General features: G+C 39.5%; 2 protein-coding genes and 1 non-coding gene across 3 annotated transcripts; 1 reads left to right on the top strand and 2 right to left on the bottom strand.

The window, feature by feature from the left end:
• Positions 1-661: 661 nt before the first annotated feature.
• Positions 662-5292, bottom strand: rpl7 (ribosomal protein L7). Its single transcript, XM_072668592.1, has 7 exons — positions 5241-5292; positions 4037-4154; positions 3775-3941; positions 3134-3271; positions 2650-2759; positions 2177-2396; positions 662-710 (listed from the first exon to the last, which is right to left on the bottom strand). Exons 1-6 carry the CDS (start codon positions 5252-5254, stop codon positions 2188-2190), a joined length of 756 nt encoding a protein of 251 aa, XP_072524693.1. The 5' UTR covers positions 5255-5292; the 3' UTR covers positions 662-710; positions 2177-2187.
• Positions 3341-3430, bottom strand: LOC140546257 (small nucleolar SNORD12/SNORD106). The gene has a single exon (XR_011978319.1). It is a non-coding gene; the product is annotated as a small nucleolar SNORD12/SNORD106 (small nucleolar RNA).
• A 561-nt stretch (positions 5293-5853) lies between the features above and the next one.
• rdh10b (retinol dehydrogenase 10b) lies at positions 5854-9794 on the top strand. The gene is made up of 6 exons (XM_072668719.1): positions 5854-6337; positions 7288-7523; positions 7649-7747; positions 7988-8133; positions 8586-8717; positions 8844-9794. Exons 1-6 carry the CDS (start codon positions 6064-6066, stop codon positions 8959-8961), a joined length of 1005 nt encoding a protein of 334 aa, XP_072524820.1. The 5' UTR covers positions 5854-6063; the 3' UTR covers positions 8962-9794.
• The last annotated feature ends 7940 nt before the right edge of the window (positions 9795-17734 follow it).

Raw genomic sequence — 17734 nt, 5'->3', positions numbered from 1 at the left:
TTACAGCATTTAGCTGATGCTCTTATCCAGAGCGTCTTACAAGGTTACTCGTATTACAGTGGTGGGCCAATGTAGTGTTAGGAGCCTTGCTCAAGGACTCTTATTGGTGTAGCACAGCAAAGTCACCCAGACCGGGAATCAAACCCCGGTCTCCCACATGGTGTGGTAGCTCACTGGCAGGTAGTGGTGTTATCTATTGCGCCACACCAACCATACTTTCACCTTCACCTGTTTCTGGTGAGGGGTCCTAATATGATTATGAAGGTCCTTAGTGAAAAGCTCTTGAATTAGTCAAAAGCTCCCTTTAATGCTTTTTAAAGCAATTTTAAAGAGCAGCGTGGGGGTGAACATGTGGACATATGCAGTCACTAAATACAGAGCCTCATCAATTCCCATCAAAGACCACATGAACATTATTTTAAGATTAAGCATCAGCTATTGAGCTCCAATTTTAAAGAGACTAAACCATGTCTTCCTTTAAGCAAACAATCACACACACAAGAGGAAAAGGTTTATCTACAGACATCTGCATGGCCTGCATCTATGTGCTGGTCATGTTCTGAAGGACGACTGCTGACCACTAGATGGAGCCATATCTACAAGGATATAACACTGAACCCAACCTTAGACAGACCTAATGAAAAACCGAGAGAGAGAAGTGTGTATTTTAAACGTTTATTTTCATTTGTTGGAAAAATGTCCCGGGGCACCTGCAGAGAAAGAGAAAAAGAACTGATTAACACCACAAATTAATCATCAATTATGTATAATAGGATCAAGACAGTCATCTGCTGCATCTGTGGCATACTGCAGATCAGACCTCACCTGACCCAACTAATTACCATTACTATAATTAGGTGAATGTTAGATTTGGATTGGAATTAAAGCCTCCAGGGAGGTAGCTCTCTAGGAGGAGGGTTGGGGAGTTGGAAAGCAATACTACTGTATGAGGTAACTGACCATACACTACAGAGAAGGCAGACATTTTGCTGAAACGCTGGAGTATTCCTCTAAAGGGCAGCAGATCACAGCCATTTCTGACTCTGCTACAACAAAACCAGTTTCAAACCACTGCACTAAATGGCAAGTTTAAATGAATGACACCTTCACTACATGAGGATAAAAATAGACTTCCTCCAAATTGCCTTAGTCAGTGACATTTTCCAAGTTTTAAGGCTAAAGGTGCTGATCTAAAATACCCTTGGTCTCATCAATAGTAACAAGAACTAGTTAATTTACATATCTCCACCCACCAGTTTAATGCCACCCATTCATACAGTTAAGTACTTTCTAAATAGAGGCATTAATAGCAACCCTAAAGCCAAGTACATGCTGTTTAATTTTAAAGTGACAGAGGTTGAAAAACAAGCAGAAATTACTACTTTAACATGGAGCTAAAGTTACATACATAAACAAATCAAAATATTATAATCATATCCCACACGTCCAAGTAGTATGTTCACAACACCAAGATGTGACTTCTTGCTATCAAAATGTATAAAAATAAACTGCAGTCTATTGGGTACCAAGCTAGAAACTACATGTTTATGGTGTCTAAAAATTTGGAATCAAATGTTTGAGAAATAATCAAATTAATAGTTCATTTGATTATTACTATTACTTTTTTTTATAGATTAATATAAGTAATAATGGACTAATTTAAATAAACATCTATGGTTTAAAATGCAGCTAATCAACACTACTTGGAAAACGGCATCATCCTACAAGCAGTGAGGAGGTGACGAGTTTTTTTTTTTTTTTTTTTTTTTTTTACAAATGCTGCCTGATGTCCAAGACACCATTACCTTAGTTTGGTGTACATTTTCACATCAAACAAACTTTGCATTAAAAGCTAAATGCTTCACAGTGCTTTGTGGCCACCTTTTTATGACTAGACCCATGTAGGTTCACTGGTGACTTTAGATCTAATTATGATGGATGTGTGTTCATAGTGACAGCATGTTGGAGCCTAGTTCCATTCACTCTTGCTGTAGAGCCACTTCACACCAAACCCACTCTAAATGACAAAGTAATGTATTTCACGAATAATGAACACAGATCAGAGGGTCCTCCCTCAAAAGTGAGTGCTGCTCCCATACTGTGATGCACAGAATCACTATGAATGAAGTCATACATAGACATCCCAAAACTATTAAGTGCCAAGTAGTAAGCTCACCATGTGTGGTCTTAGTTCATCCTCCTGATCAGTCTGTTTATCTGGTCCTCACGGTTTCCAGCATCTCCTCCCTCCACAAAGTGAGTGGTCTTCTTGTTCATACCACCACGAGGAGTGGACAGCTTGAATGGCCAGAGGAAGTTGTTGGCAGCTTTGAAGTTCTTTCCAACAGTGTAGATCTCATGGATCAAATCCTCAACGCAGATGATTCCAGTACGACCTGGAAAGAAGTACATGCTGCTTGTATGGTATTGAAAAGAAGCAATAGGTAGAAAGCCCACATTTAAACATGTAGTTATGAGGCTTGTAACTGTCATGTTACTTAAATTAGACAAAGGCAAGATTGTGTTAGTAAAGATCAGTGTGAAGATCGAGCTCTTCATCTCTTCCTCTACTGCAAAGATGTTTTTAGGATATCTAGCTCGAATAAGGCCACAAACAAGGGTTTTCCTAGATTAAAACTGTAAACTTACCAAGGCTCTTCTCAATGAGAGAGTTGTCAGTCAGAGGAATGCGACGCTTGTTGATCTTGCCATATCCACGCTTGTAGACCAGCTCGCGCACAGATTTCAGGTTGGGGTAACTGCATAAGAAAAGTCCATTTGAGCCAGATAACTAGTCATTTTAACCTTATTACCACAAAAGTCCAAGTATACTAAAAATGAATAATCCTCTTGCATCATGAAAGGTAGCATTTTACCTTGCTTGGATCAGCACAACTTACATGATAGTTCATATCATGTTAGCATGTCTTATTCAAACATAGATTTATTTATTTCTTCAAAAAAAAAGAAAAAAAAAGAATCAAGCTCAAAAGCTAATGTATAAACATATACATTAGCTTTTGATTGTTATACAGATGTATAACAGTCTCAACAGCCCACTTCAGATTAGCCACAGATGCTCAAATTACTATTTGATACAGTTTAGGACCAAGCTCCATCAAGTCTTCCTTACCCCCAAGCAATGTAGGGTTCTGCGATTCTGAGCATGTTGATGGAGGCCTTGTTGAGTTTAACAAAGACGCCGTTGAAGATCTGGCGGAGACGCAGGAGCTGCAGCACCTTGCGCACTTTGGGGCTGACGCCGTTGATACTGCAGTGAAACAGAGCAAACTGCATTAACACACTTTACCAGGTAAGCAAAGTACCATCATTCAGCAATAGAGTGGTTTCAGATGAATTGGCTTAAATTTCAGAAGAATCACCATGGTCGATAAGACGGGGAAAAAAGAGCTGCATCATTAACCACTCAGATTCTGATAGCATTTAAAGGACACTTCACTCAAAAAAGCCATTTGTAAACAAATTAAGCCAATTTGCAATATGGACCAGACTGCAACCTGTCCAACCCCCTTAATTCATGCACATTTAACTGTGAACCTAATGCTTTCCTTTTTTGTTTAGTAAAAAGCAAGTTTTCAGTTTCAATGCATTTTGTACAGAAGTTAGCAACAGGTCTTCAGGCTAAAGACACCCCATTTACCAGGACTTTAAGCCAGACTACTTTTGCATTTGGTCATTTTTAAAAGTCAAAGTGGCATTTTTGGGTGAAGAGCTCCTTCAAAAGACTACAAACCCTTCAATGGAAATCCTTACCCTCTGATCCTCACAACAAAAGCCAGTTTGGGCTCAGCTGGGACGTAGAAGTTGCCTGCTTTGCGAGCCATCCTGTTCAGACGGATCTCACGCCTGTACATCTCCCTGTACTCCTTATGGTAACACTCAGCTCTCTTGAAGATGAGTTTCCTTGTGACTCTGCGGGTCTGAAAGGATAAGCAGCAAAATCAGCTTCTACCGCTGCAGGTCAAAGCAATACCTCAGAACACACAGCAGGAAAACCCAATCTCACATCACTAACCTTTTTCTCAACCCGCTTGGTCTTGATGCGCATGGCCTTGACCGCCGCATAGTGCTTCCTCTTCTTCAAGAGGCTTTCAGGGACAGAGGGAACCTTCTTCGTCGCCTTCTTCTGTTCTCTAGAAGCAGATAATGGAAGAGTGGTGAGAACCAACAGTTATCCAGCTTGGTGCATGCTGCAAATTCAAAGGCGTTGAGAGCAGACTACAGACAAATGAGGTGACTATTCTAGTTGGAACCATACAGAAGGATCATGTTAATACCTTAGATTTCAACATTTTTAATAATCCAGCAGTTTGTCATTAAGCAAGAATTACTTTTCTGTTGTAAAGTCAGTAAATGTCCTTTCTTAAATTCAGTATACCACCTTTGTCCTAAAGGTTTAATATGATCCAAAATACAAATGCACTATTATGGTGCACCACTTTCATGAACACAGGCTGTTTCAGATCACTGAGAGTTTTCTCTTCTGTCCAAGACAGTGGCAGGTCATTTGTGACCCTGGAGACAACACGAGTTAATATTGGGTCTACAAAACTCTGCTTCCACACTTGTATCAGTATTCAAATGAAAAAGGCTGGTATCATTACACCTCTAATTTAGCATAATTGATTACTGTCCTCCTCCAACACTAATTCACCCACATGTAAGACTTGCAAATGCAATGAGTAACACCAGGTGTTAAGGCTTACAAAACAGTAAAACGTGATGAACGCGATGCAGGTAAGTCTGAAGACAAATCAACATCCAGATAGTAGGTTTGTGCTTCCACCCCATTTTGCCTGTATGCTGTAAAACCCTCCACAACTGACATTCACAGACCGGCTAGCCTAGCGAAGCCTTCAGCTCAACACTTTCCACATCTTACAAATCAAGTCCTGCTCGTATACGTGAAAACAGCCCCTATAACCAAACATAGTCACCTACACACATGTACTTTATTCCTTCTGCCAACCGAAAATGTACATATAAGCAATGCTACAGGCAGCTTTGGGCCATTTTAGCACACGTTGCTATCACCTTACTGAGCCAAACACCCGCGACAATTCTCATCAAATCTAACACTCATGTTCATCGCTTCCCCCAAATTTATACTTCAAAATGTGTATGAGTGCTTTAACTGTAATTCCAGTTCGCAACTGAGCAGAAATAGACAGTGCAGAAGGCGATGTTACAGGATTCAAACAAGAAGACATCCAACTTACGCTTCGCCCGCCATGATCCCCACAGTGAAAGAGGGCTTGACGCATGCGCGGCAGGCGCCTTATACTCTACTCAATACTTCCGGTCAGAATGTAGTCATCTTTGCAATGCCTGAATTATACCAACAACGCGTAAATCACTCATTTCGAAGTTAACCGAGCTAAACTAGTGTTTATAGTGGATAAACTTGCCAAATCACACAAAAATCGTGACTTTGTGATTTTCTAGTAAAATGCGCTGGGTGGTTTTTGGCACTTTGTAAAGATTTCTCTGATCTTTATAGCAGTTCTTAAGGCATTCGTGAAGAGCCACGATATATAAATCAGATATCCTGTATTTACAGCGTCTGGATTTCAGAAACAACGCATTTAGCACAAGCCAACAGACTGTTTACGGCCATTAAACGAAAGGTGATAAATAAATATATAAATCACACACGGAAAGTATTGTTTCTTTTATAAGAATGACGCTTTGAAGGTTGTGTGCGTGTAAAATGTTTCCCCCGATCTACAAACGATCTCCCCCTATAGCAACAATGAACGCCTATGACTTGCAAATCAGGTAGGATGGGCTCAAAGTCTGTGTTACGTAGTTCATATTTTGGGGTTATGCAAAACAGGCATGTGTTAAAAGTTAGATGTCTGCGCTGTTCTGGAGCACAGGGCGTCTGAGCAGTGAGGTCGGTGTGTCTGCTTACTCGTTTATCATCAGAAAGGTGGAGAGCTGCTACTCGGGGTTCACCTCTGCTCGTGCCGTCCTGAGCGTACCTGCGCAGCTTTCAGGTGTCATTACTAGTTGTAGGGCGATCTGGTCGTTGTTTTCAAGATGAACATCGCGGTTGAAGTGTTCGTGGTGTCTTTTAAAGTCATGTGGTCGTTTGTTTTGGCCGGAGCCAAGTGGCTCGTTAAGCCCAAGGAGAAGAGCGTGGAGGGTCAAGTGTGTGTCGTGACCGGGGCTGGAAGTGGACTCGGGCGGCTGTTTGCTACAGAGTTCGCCCGGAGAAAAGCCACCCTGGTTCTCTGGGACATCAACCGGGAGGCGAACGAGGAGACCGCAGAGATGGTTCGGGACATCTACCGAGAAATGCTGCCCTGCAAAGGTAAAAAAACTCAGCTGTAGGCTGTAGGGTACTATTGATCTATTGATATAGTATCGCGATATTACGGTAACCGATGTTGTCACAACAGGAGTGTGTGATATGGCAAAAATAATAAACAGTATAAATTATATTAAAATCTAAAATAGCTAGAAAATGTACAAAAGAACATTTTATAGTACACTATATAGCTAGTTATTATTTTTTTTCTTCAAATAAAAAAACATTTTCACATTTAAAATATACTGTTAAAACTAGCGAGCTGTATGCAATTAACCAGTGGTCAAGCACTGGACTATTAGAGCTAGGACTTGTTAGGACGTTTTGGTCCACAAATGTCCTAAAAAAAATAAGATTAAACAAGATGCAAGGGCACTTAAAGCTTGAACAGTATTGTATATGTTTTATTTTAAGAAACAACATTTTAGACATAATTATGATATCGTCATTTTGATCTTACAATAAAGCACTAGTGCAGTTTGTGAACCTGTGTTTTAATGAATGCTCTAAAAGTATGCCTTATATGTTTTATTTTATATATTTTTATTTTGGTCTCTTAAAATGACCCCAAATAGAGATTTATATTATATATTATATATAATTACAGCTTAATTACAACACTATATGAAACACTCACTAATGAAACACACTGCAGTTAATTGTGAGGTCCTGGATATGGTGGGTCAAAAGCACATTGTTTGACGAAAACTCCCTGGGTGATATAATAAAGCAGGATGTCTCAATAAACTGGACAATGGGAGCCCATCGTGATGATTTCTCAGTTGTCTGCTTTCGGATAAGCTTAACTCTTGGTCAGCTAACTGATAACCGAGTGATCCTGCTTTAGGAAAGACTCCTGGTCGTTTAGCATGACTCATTTCCATGCAAATGATGGGAACCTATGTTATCCTTAATTAACTTAAAGTGCAAATCAATGCTTCCTTTGTTTCCAGGGTCTGGGGACGGCATCCAAGACTTGCCATTGTTCCAGCCCAAGGTTTACACCTACGTGTGTGATGTGAGCAAGCGAGAAAGTGTGTATTCAACAGCAGAGAAGGTGCGAAGAGAGGTTGGCAATGTCACCTTCCTCATCAACAATGCTGGAGTGGTCTCAGGACACCATCTTCTCGAATGTCCTGATGAGCTGATTGAAAGGACTATGATGGTCAACTGTCATGCGCACTTTTGGGTGAGTAAGCTGGTCAGTTGTTCTTAAGAGTCATGAATATGAAGGGCCTGAATGCTAAGGTACTGGATCAATCAGTCAGCTTATGGGTCGACAGAGGTGTGCTAATGTTCTTGCGTGCTTTGCAGACCACCAAGGCGTTTCTTCCCAAGATGCTGGAGTTAAATCACGGACACATTGTTACTGTGGCCAGCTCCCTGGGTCTGTTCACCACAGCTGGTGTGGAGGTAGGTTAGCCCATATAAGGGTGCATATTTCTGAGCTACAATATTTTCTGAGGATAGACATGTAAGGTTTTGTGATGCATTATAGTTGATTATAGATTATATGGATAACAGCGACAATAAACCCATACTTTGTTTGTGTTGAAAAATATACACTATTATTTCCTTAGTGAATATTATAGTCAGAACTGCACTGAATATTAATATAATTCATTATCATAACCAATGTCATGTTTGTTGCAGGATTACTGTGCAAGCAAATTTGGCGCTATAGGCTTCCATGAGTCATTGAGCCATGAGTTAAAGGCGGCCAATAAAGACGGGATTAAAATGACCCTGGTCTGTCCGTTCCTGGTGGACACTGGCATGTTCAAAGGCTGCAAAATCAGGTTTGTAAGCTTTCAGTGCTGTTGATTTCCACAGTAATAATTTAACTGGGCTTGAACAGTGTTTTTTATTCTATTAGTATTAAAATATTATAAAAACTAGATATTTAAAGGTGTTTCAAATGTTTTATTCCATATTTCAAGTATTTTTTGAACAGCAGCATGTAATTAAGTAGTAATATGCTATTATTTATATATAATATTCATATTATATGTATATTCATTACTGTATGAAGGCAAAAATCCACCTTGACTTTTGATCACCACTGTTGAAATACATGATCTGTATAGTCATTTCATTCTAATTTCATGTTAGAATTATCTACAGCTCCAAACATGATGGATAAAAGTATCACTGCAATCACTGGTTGCACACTTCTGAACAGTAGTGTGTGGTTTATCACTATGCTAGGTCTTGAAACTCAGTAGTAATGTGTTGTTTATTGTTTATGCAGGAAGGAAATGGCGCCGTTCTTCCCACCACTGAAGCCTGAGTATTGTGTGGAACAGGCCATGAGAGCCATTCTCACCGACCAGCCAATGGTCTGCACACCACGTGCTATGTACGTGGTCAACTTCATGAAAACGTACGTACAGTCCGTTCTCCCAGTTTACCTTTCTGTTACGCTATCCATGTCTTTCACAAAGATTCACTACGCACTACTGACATGTTTGTAAGTTGCTAACCCCAGAAATATGTGCCTCTGTTGCAGGGTTTTGCCGTTTGACGCCATCGTATGCATGTACCGCTTTATCGGAGCTGATAAATGCATGTATCCCTTCCTGGCTCATCGGAAAGAGTCCACAAACAACAACGAGTCGAAGATATAAGCGCCGGGATTCCTTTAGAGTGAGGGATGACGAGGGATTAAGCAGTCGTCCCTCTTACCTCTAGTGTTGTCAATCATCATAGACATGTTTGGTGTCTGAAGCTTGTTTCTTCAGCTTTACACTGAAGCTAGCAGGCTAATGTAGCTAACAGTCGATAGAAGCACTGTCCTAACTACATGTCTAAATCTTTGTGTGGAGATGCTCAGTGATCACTAATGGATGCTTATGTGCTTTGGCACCGTATGATTCACTATTTTCTACAAACATGAACTGAAGTACATTAGCATAGCTAAAGACAGTAGCAGCAGCTTGGAGGCTGAATTTCAGCCAATGTTTATGGATAACAGTAAGTCATACAGGGTCAGTAGCCACATAGGTAAGTCTGTTAGAGATTACTGAACACCTCCACATGGTAGTGGAATATAAGCATCCATTATATGTTGGCTTCATTAGCCTCGCAGCTCCAGTGCAAACCTAGCAAAGACACAGTATCTGGCTTCATTGAAATGAAGACTCCAGCACTGGTTCTCTGGTGAAGAACTGGTGCTCAGTAGGATGTTGTTCCGATGGAACAAATACAGACTGTAAACCACAGTATGGATTTGTTAAGCTGTCTATTTTGCTGCTTTTAAGTCAGCTAATTTCACAGCTAAAATGCACATATGCAGTATGTTACTGTGAGAATGTTCAGTAGGGCCTTATTTTCTTATTTATAGATGATCAGACGTCTTGTTTCATATGTTCAAATTAACATTCTAACTAAATGTTTTTTGTGTCTGGTCAATTCAGGCCTAGACATTGTATTTTCCTTTATTTTGTGTTTTTTATTGTTTGTCGAGTGTTACTATTCAGATTTGACACAATAAAAAGTCTTTAACTTACACGCAGCTGTTCAGTTTTGTCAAAAGCGACTAATTACACCTGTTACGCCTATACGTCTATATCTATTTTATTTTACATTGTCAAAGCTGTGACATGTTTACGTTGGTCACTATAAAAAAGCTGGTGTGTTTTGTTAACGGACATATTTCTGTGTATGTTGTTGTAAACATCAGCAGGCAATTTTAGATTTAGTTATTCAATAAATCAAGCGCTTGGGGATTTATATAATTATATAAGACAATATAATAAGTACTAATTATTAACAACATTGATAATATTATTATTGCTAATATTATTCAGGACATTTATTATAAAAAATTAAGAATAATTATTATTTATAGTAATATCTGCTTATTCCTTTAAAATATGAGGCACATTAATTTTATCACTATTCTGCTTATAAATTTTATTATTCTAATATATTTAATCAACGATATATTTTTATTATTATTGGTATATAAGCAACACAGAAAGTTAAAGCACAGAAAATTACACCCAACAATAAACACCATTGCAATACCAAACCAAAGGACCCCACAGGACCACCACAGAGCAGGTATTATTAGGTTGGTGGGTCATTCCCAGCAATGCAGTGACACTGACCTGGTGATGGTTTGTTAGAGTGTGGTGTGCTGGTGGTACGAATAGATCAGACACAGCAGTGCTGCTGGAGTGTTTAAACACTGTGTCCACTGACTGTCCACTCTATAAGACACTCCTACCTAGATGATCCACCGTGTAGATGTGAAGTCAGAGACAGAAGCTCATCTGTTGCTGCAGAGTTTGTGTTGGTCATCCTCTAGTCCTTCATCAGTGCTCACAGCATGATATTTCTAAAAGTACTAATTATAATTATTTACAGCATCTATGTTGTGATTATTATTGCTGTTATTATTCGGAACATTTATTATAAGCATTTAGAATAATTATTATTAATAGTAATATCTGCTCAATACTTTTAAAATATGAGGCACAATAATTGTATCACAACTTTATTCTGCTTATTAATTTTATTATTGACAATTAAATCAAAGGTTTATTGTTGTTCTTCTTCTTCTTATTATTATTATTATTGGTATATAAGCAATACAGAAAGTAAAACAACAGAAAACCACACTCAACAATAAACACCATTGCAATACCAAACCAAAGGACCCCACAGGACCACCACAGAGCAGATTTTTTTTGGGTGGTGGGTCATTCTCAGCACTGCAGTGACACTGGCATGGTGGTGGCATGTTAGTAGTGTATGTTGCGCTGGTACGAGTGGATCAGACACAGCAGTGCTGCTGGAGTGTTTAAACACTCCTACCTACCATGGTCCACCGTGAAGATGTACAGTCAGAGACACTGCTGCCCACAGCTTGCTGTTGGCTGGATATTTCTGGTTGGTGGACTGTTCTCAATCCAGCATCAATGCAGAGGTGTTTAAAAGCTCCAGCAGCACTGCTGTGTCTGATCCACTCGTACCAGCGCAACACACACTACTAACACACCACCACCATGTCAGTGTCACTGCAGTGCTGAGAAAGACCCACCACCCAGTTTTTATTAAAGCTGAGTTTTCAGTTTTTATTAAAGCTGAATGTTAATATGGCCCAGGGGTCACAAGTTCTAACCCTAAGCCATGCCGTATTGCCATCAACGGCTGGAGACAGAGAGAGCACAATTGTCAGTGCTCTAGTGACCCATGGCTTTCCGCAGAGAGTTTCGGCTGCACACCAAGGCCGTATTGGCGGCAGTTCGAAAAGAGGCGGTGGCCGGCTTTACATGTATCGGAGGAGACATGTGATAAGCCTTTCCCTCCTAGTGTCTGGAGCATTGCTAGTGCTGGGGGAGCTACGAAGGGGTGAGTTAATTGGCAGTAACAAACTGTGAGACGAAGGGGGAAATTCGACAAACACATAAAAATAAAAGAGCCCAAAAAGTAGCCATTCTTCTAATAGAATAAGCTTGACATTTAGGTGGATGTAAGCTCAAGATAAGCCAAATTAACCCTATTCCCCTCTAAAACTGGATATTAATATTCGTCACATTTCATTCTACTGTTTCTCAGTCAGGCTAAAATCATATGCAGCTAATCATCCATCTGGCCTCCTCTAACACTTTCCTCTAATGATGTGAAACCTGTTTGTACAGGACGATTTTCTAAATTCATCTACAAGTTTGATTTCATATAAATAAATCTGATCAACAGCTATGTTCTGTAGCAGGACAGCTTTAAAGGTTATGATGGCAATATGGAGGAAAAACCCATAATGAACGGTGTAGCACTGAGCATTACGCTTCTGCATGAAGGCCATTAGACCAACCTGCACATACACTGGGGTTCCCTTATCAGACATAAGCCTCCCACACACTCTGCCTAATGGAAATAAAATCTGTGCACCAACTCCGCTTCCTGTTTCCTCTCTCACTGTGTAGCAGATTGTCTTTCACTATCTGTCCCGTTCCTTCCAGAGCTGGGAAAAAATGAACAAATCAGTGAATGAATGAAGCCCTTTACCGGAGTTAAAGATGTGTCAGCGTCTCTGTATCTTAGCTTCCATTATAAAGAAATGACTCACAGAAAATATCTAAAAATTACACAATTATTCCCTTTCCATAAATATGGGCGATCAAGGAGACAATCAGATTTTTTTGCGAAGGATCACAGATAAACATGTTTACGGATAGGGTTTTGTAGCCTATAATGCAGTATATCATATTTTTAATTATGTTGAGTCAATAATGACACACAAATAAAGTTAATTATTATTAATTGTATAATTTAATAACTTCATACTTGATATTAATGTTATCAGAACTTCATTCTGAATATTAATGTTATCAGAGCTTCATTCTGGATATTAATGAATATTAGAACTTCATTCTGGATATAAATCATTATTAGAGCTTTATTCTGGATATGAATGTTATTAGAGCTTTATTCTGGATATTAATGTTATTAGAGCCTCATACTGGATATTAATGTTATTAGAGCGTCATTCTGAATATTAATGTTATCAGAGCTTCATTCTGGATATTAATGTTATCAGAGCTTCATTCTGGATATTAATGTTATTAGAGCTTCATTCTGGGTATTAATGTTATTAGAGCTTCATGCTGGATATTAATGTTATTAGAGCCTCATTCTGGATATTAATATTATTAGAGCTTCATGCTGGATATTAATGTTATTAGAGCTTCATTCTGGATATTAATGTTATTAGAGCTTCATGCTGGATATTAATGTTATTAGAGCCTCATGCTGTTATTAGAGCTTTATTCTGGATATTAATATTATTAGAGCTTCATGCTGGATATTAATGTTATTAGAGCCTCATGCTGGATATTAATGTTATTAGAACTTTATTCTGGATATTAATGTTATTAGAGCTTCATACTGGATATTAATGTTATTAGAACTTTATTCTGGATATTAATGTTATTAGAGCCTCATGCTGTTATTAGAGCTTTATTCTGGATATTAATGTTATTAGAACTTTATTCTGGATATTAATGTTATTAGAGCTTCATGCTGGATATTAATGTTATTAGAGCTTTATTCTGGATATTAATGTTATTAGAGCTTCATGCTGGATATTAATGTTATTAGAGCTTCATTCTGGATATTAATGTTGTTAGAGCTTCATGCTGGATATTAATGTTATTAGAGCTCCATTCTGGATATTAATGTTGTTAGAGCTTCATGCTGGATATTAATGTTATTAGAGCTTTATTCTGGATATTAATGTTATTAGAGCTTCATTCTGGATATTAATGTTATTAGAACTTTATTCTGGATATTAATGTTATTAGAGCCTCATGCTGGATATTAATGTTATTAGAGCCTCATGCTGGATATTAATGTTATTAGAACTTTATTCTGGATATTAATGTTATTAGAGCCTCATGCTGGATATTATTGTTATTAGAGCTTCATTCTGGATATTAATGTTGTCAGAGCTTCATTCTGGATATTAATGTTATTGCTTCTCCATCGTACACCCGTACACTTCCACATCAACATCACAACATACTCCTTTACATTAGACATTAGACAAAGACTTTAACAAAACTTTACACTAGATATCAGTATTAGAACTGAAAATACAGTCCCTCATTCTGAGAGTGCTGGACAAGCTTGATGAACTTGTACTTATTGTAATGTTAGTTTCTGTTACTCCAGAAACACTAACATTTAGCGACACATATTGGATAGTTATTGTCTAGATTTTAAGAGACTGGTGGATCGGCCCTCGCATACAGTACAGTTAACAGGCATCTTTATGATGCAAGCAAATGGATGCTGCAAAAGCGTGTTTTCCCTACTTCCCACTGTGTCCATCCGGCGGAACACTCCACTGCTGTGGGAGAGTGTAAAGATAAGCTGAGGTGAACCGGCATGATGCTCCACTCTGATTTGACTAGGAGTGATTACAGCAGGGAGAGGATTCCCTTTACCCTCCAGGAAGGACGACACACATGCTGAGAAGCTCCATCTGACCTTTACTCACTGACGCATTTCATCAGAGGGGAGTGTGTGTGAATGCCGGTATGGTGCTGTAATTCAGCCATTCAGCTGTGGGATTTCCAGTAGAAAACGTCCCATGGAGCAGTTACGCCTACAGCCCACAGAGGACTTTCGTTAGATTAATTGTCGACGTTGGTGACGTCATCACGCGTGTTTCTCGCAGGTAAGGAGGCACATGAACCACAGATTAAAGCCGTTGTTTAACTCCAGTTAACTTTTACAGTAATAATTCCCTCAGTCTGGATGCAGAGCTAAAGAGAAAACATACAGACTTAGCACTAACACGACAGTCACGTCTGTCACGTGAAATCGCAACAAAGCCATACGGCAACACGGGCCCACACATATCTGTGAGGTGTAGGAATCTCATATGGACACGGGCTGTGTAAAAAGGAGAACTCTTCAAGTAAGTAAACCAAGAGATGCTATAAATGAGGAGACCGCTCGCTGTCTGAAATATGAACGTGAGATCAAGTAACGCTTAACCTGGCATCTGTTTACGCATGTCCTGATCTAACGGAAAATTATGGCCACCTACCTAATAGTGGGATTAGCCACCCTTGGCTTGGACTAAACTCACGAGCCATTGTGGCATTGATTGTATTACGGGATGGAAGGTGTTCATTATAGAGGTTAACTGGTCCACAGTGGTGCATCGATTGCTCTAGGACCACTCGCCAGAATTGTAGTTCCCCTCTGGCATCAGTGGCCTGTGGGGCACCACTGTTATGCCACTGGGAGGCACTCAGTGTGTGAAAGGTTTGCTTACAAATAAGTGCAAAACAATCGTCATGGGCAAAGGATGACTGATGTCCAAAGGATGTCCAAAAGAGCATTAAAATAGGGTACCGGGCGAAGGGTGGTAGAATCTCAGAAACCCCACTAACTTAGGGATATTCTAGAGCGGCCATAGATATGACTGTGTAGGTTCTCTAGCTGAATCAGGTGCGCTAGAGGAGAGCAAATGTTGCAATGTGTGGGTATCGAGGTTCCCACTGAAACAGTGATGTAAGCTAACTGGACTGGGATCACAAAGGGCCTTCCAGAATCTGCATTATGTAACTCTGTTTTCTGCTCAAATTACTCCAAACAATTCAGCATCCCTTAATAAGCATGGAAATTATTCCTCGCAAATTAGGGCTTGATTGGAACAACTACGTGAAACTCTTAGCTTAGGCTGTATTCATCCATAGTAAGGATGCATGGTTACCTTGTGTTAAGGGTAAATGTGTGAGATCACATGTTTTACATTATGCTTGCAAAATAAAACTGGAACCTCAAACTAAGTGGCACGGCCCACAATGAAGCCCTACAGGATATTTCTTTCTGGGTTAAGGCCTTGATGAAGGCTACTCCATACAAAAGGACTGACCAATAGAACGGGATGCTCTGGAGCAGCTGTGGGCACATGACTCTAAGAATTGTGGGGTTCTACTATACAGTACTTTTGGGATGAGGTGAATTGGCAGAACTAATCATCCAACATCAGGGGCTGACCTCACTGAGACTCTCATGTGTCTGAATGCAATCAAATTCTCCCCACAGTAATGTTCTAGTACAATACCTTTCCAGAAGAATAGAAGCTGGCACTGCAGCAAAGGGGAGGCGGGGGGCAAACTCTCTATTCATACCCTTGATTTCAGGAGAAACGCTGGAGAAGCAGGTGTCCCAATACTTTTGTCCATATTTTATATGTGGACACCTCCTCTTCTCCTGCTCATGCATTGTTCTTCTGGGTCGGGTATTAAAAAAAGTCTGTCCTTTTTATCCAGGGAAGACTTTCTACTATATTTTGGAGCATTGCTGTGAGAATTTGATTGCACTCAGCGACAAGAACGTTGGCACGGTCAGGATGTTGATTACCGTGATCACCATCCCATCTCATCCTCAACTCCCCAACTCATCCCTACAGTATCGGATAGAGCACCAACCATCATTCCAGAGAACACAGTTCCACTGTTCCACAGCTCAATACTGGGGGTCTTTGTACCCCTCTAGCCCACGCCTGGCATTAGGCAGCATGGTGCCCATAGGTTCATGTTCATCTGCTCCTATGAATGAGTCCTATTCTATTGGTAGTACTTCACCACAGGGATTATACAAGCTGTGTGTGTTGAAATATGTGGAATGATGCTGAGGCATTTTGTCTACAGTCTATTCAGATAAAGGGAAAGTCCCTGCACACTCATACTCCAGAAAGTCAGAGAAAGTGAAGCTCAGACAGAGGAATGCAGTCTGCCTGATGAGCAACTTCTCGAAGAATGTCTTTTGCGTTGCTGGTACCGACCCACCTTCTCCTTCTTAGTCACTCCTACGACAGTGAATCAAGGTCCAGTACCTTACTTATTAATCTTGGCTGAAGGGTCTCAACAGGAAACATCCCTTCATAAACTGCAGTTCTGGGAGCTCATGATTCATCAGCAATGAGCACGGAATGAGTGATGACCGATAAAAACGACTGCACTGCCCCCTGGTGGCATTGGATAGATAATTCATTAGAATTTGAGACAGTTAATAAGCTCACTTTTAGCCACAGATCAGCTCACATAAACCTCCCATCGTCCACTAACTACGGTCCATCTTAAACCTCAGCTGGTGGAGCTGGCTGATCCTTCATGCCACCTGTGTTTTTCTAAAGTGGATGATCGATCTGCATCAGTTCTAAATAAAATCAGTAAAATCAGTGTGTGCTTTACTTATTAGCCATTATTTAAATATGTTAAATGAATATTATTTAATGTAAAATTATTATTATTATTATTATTATTATTAATAATAATAATAATAATAATAATAATAATGTGCAAATGCAGACAGCAGATAGACAGCTTGTCTAGTTCCTGTAGAGAAGTATTGCCGATAGAACAGGACTTTCTGGAGCAGATATTCATCATGCATCTATTAGCACCATGCCAGGTGTGGGCTAAATGGGTACAAGCTTACATCAGGAGATGCTAGGCTAACCCAAAATGTTTTTATGCAAAATTTGTTTGCATAAAAAATCGACCATTTTTAAAGATGTTATAGACTTTAGTCTAAACATTTAATCTAAAAATGTAATGTAATTGGAACTACATTATCATCCTGTGTTGTAGAACCATTCCGCCGTTCAAACCTTTTTACTTTTACTTTTTTACCTTTAGTACTTTTTACTTTTTTAAAATTGATCCCCTATCATATTTATTGTTTAGTGTAATTTTCCTTTAGTTTAATACCGTAATTAATCTGTGTTCTGTGTTTTTGTTACTTGTCATACGTGTTGCACTCACCAAGACAAATTCCCTGAAACGGACCCCCAGTGAAGCGCAGTGATACTACACACTGTACTGAAGTAAAGTAGTTCCGGTAGTAGTTGCCACACCATAGAGCTCTGTG

Source organism: Salminus brasiliensis, chromosome 23 (genome assembly GCF_030463535.1).
Source record: "Salminus brasiliensis chromosome 23, fSalBra1.hap2, whole genome shotgun sequence".
Taxonomy (NCBI): domain Eukaryota; kingdom Metazoa; phylum Chordata; class Actinopteri; order Characiformes; family Bryconidae; genus Salminus; species Salminus brasiliensis.
Note: the sequence above shows the minus strand (reverse complement) of the source record. Positions and strands in the feature narration are given on the sequence as shown.

Coding starts and splice junctions, on each gene's coding strand:
- rpl7 (XM_072668592.1), bottom strand. Junction 3,942..4,036: donor CCAAGCGGGTTGAGAAAAAG/GTTAGTGATGTG, acceptor TTATCCTTTCAG/ACCCGCAGAGTCACAAGGAA. Junction 2,760..3,133: donor GAACCCTACATTGCTTGGGG/GTAAGGAAGACT, acceptor TTTCTTATGCAG/TTACCCCAACCTGAAATCTG.
- rdh10b (XM_072668719.1), top strand. CDS start 6,064: ATGAACATCGCGGTTGAAGTGTTCGTGGTGTCTTTTAAAGTCATGTGG. Junction 8,134..8,585: donor TTCAAAGGCTGCAAAATCAG/GTTTGTAAGCTT, acceptor TTGTTTATGCAG/GAAGGAAATGGCGCCGTTCT. Junction 8,718..8,843: donor GTGGTCAACTTCATGAAAAC/GTACGTACAGTC, acceptor CCTCTGTTGCAG/GGTTTTGCCGTTTGACGCCA.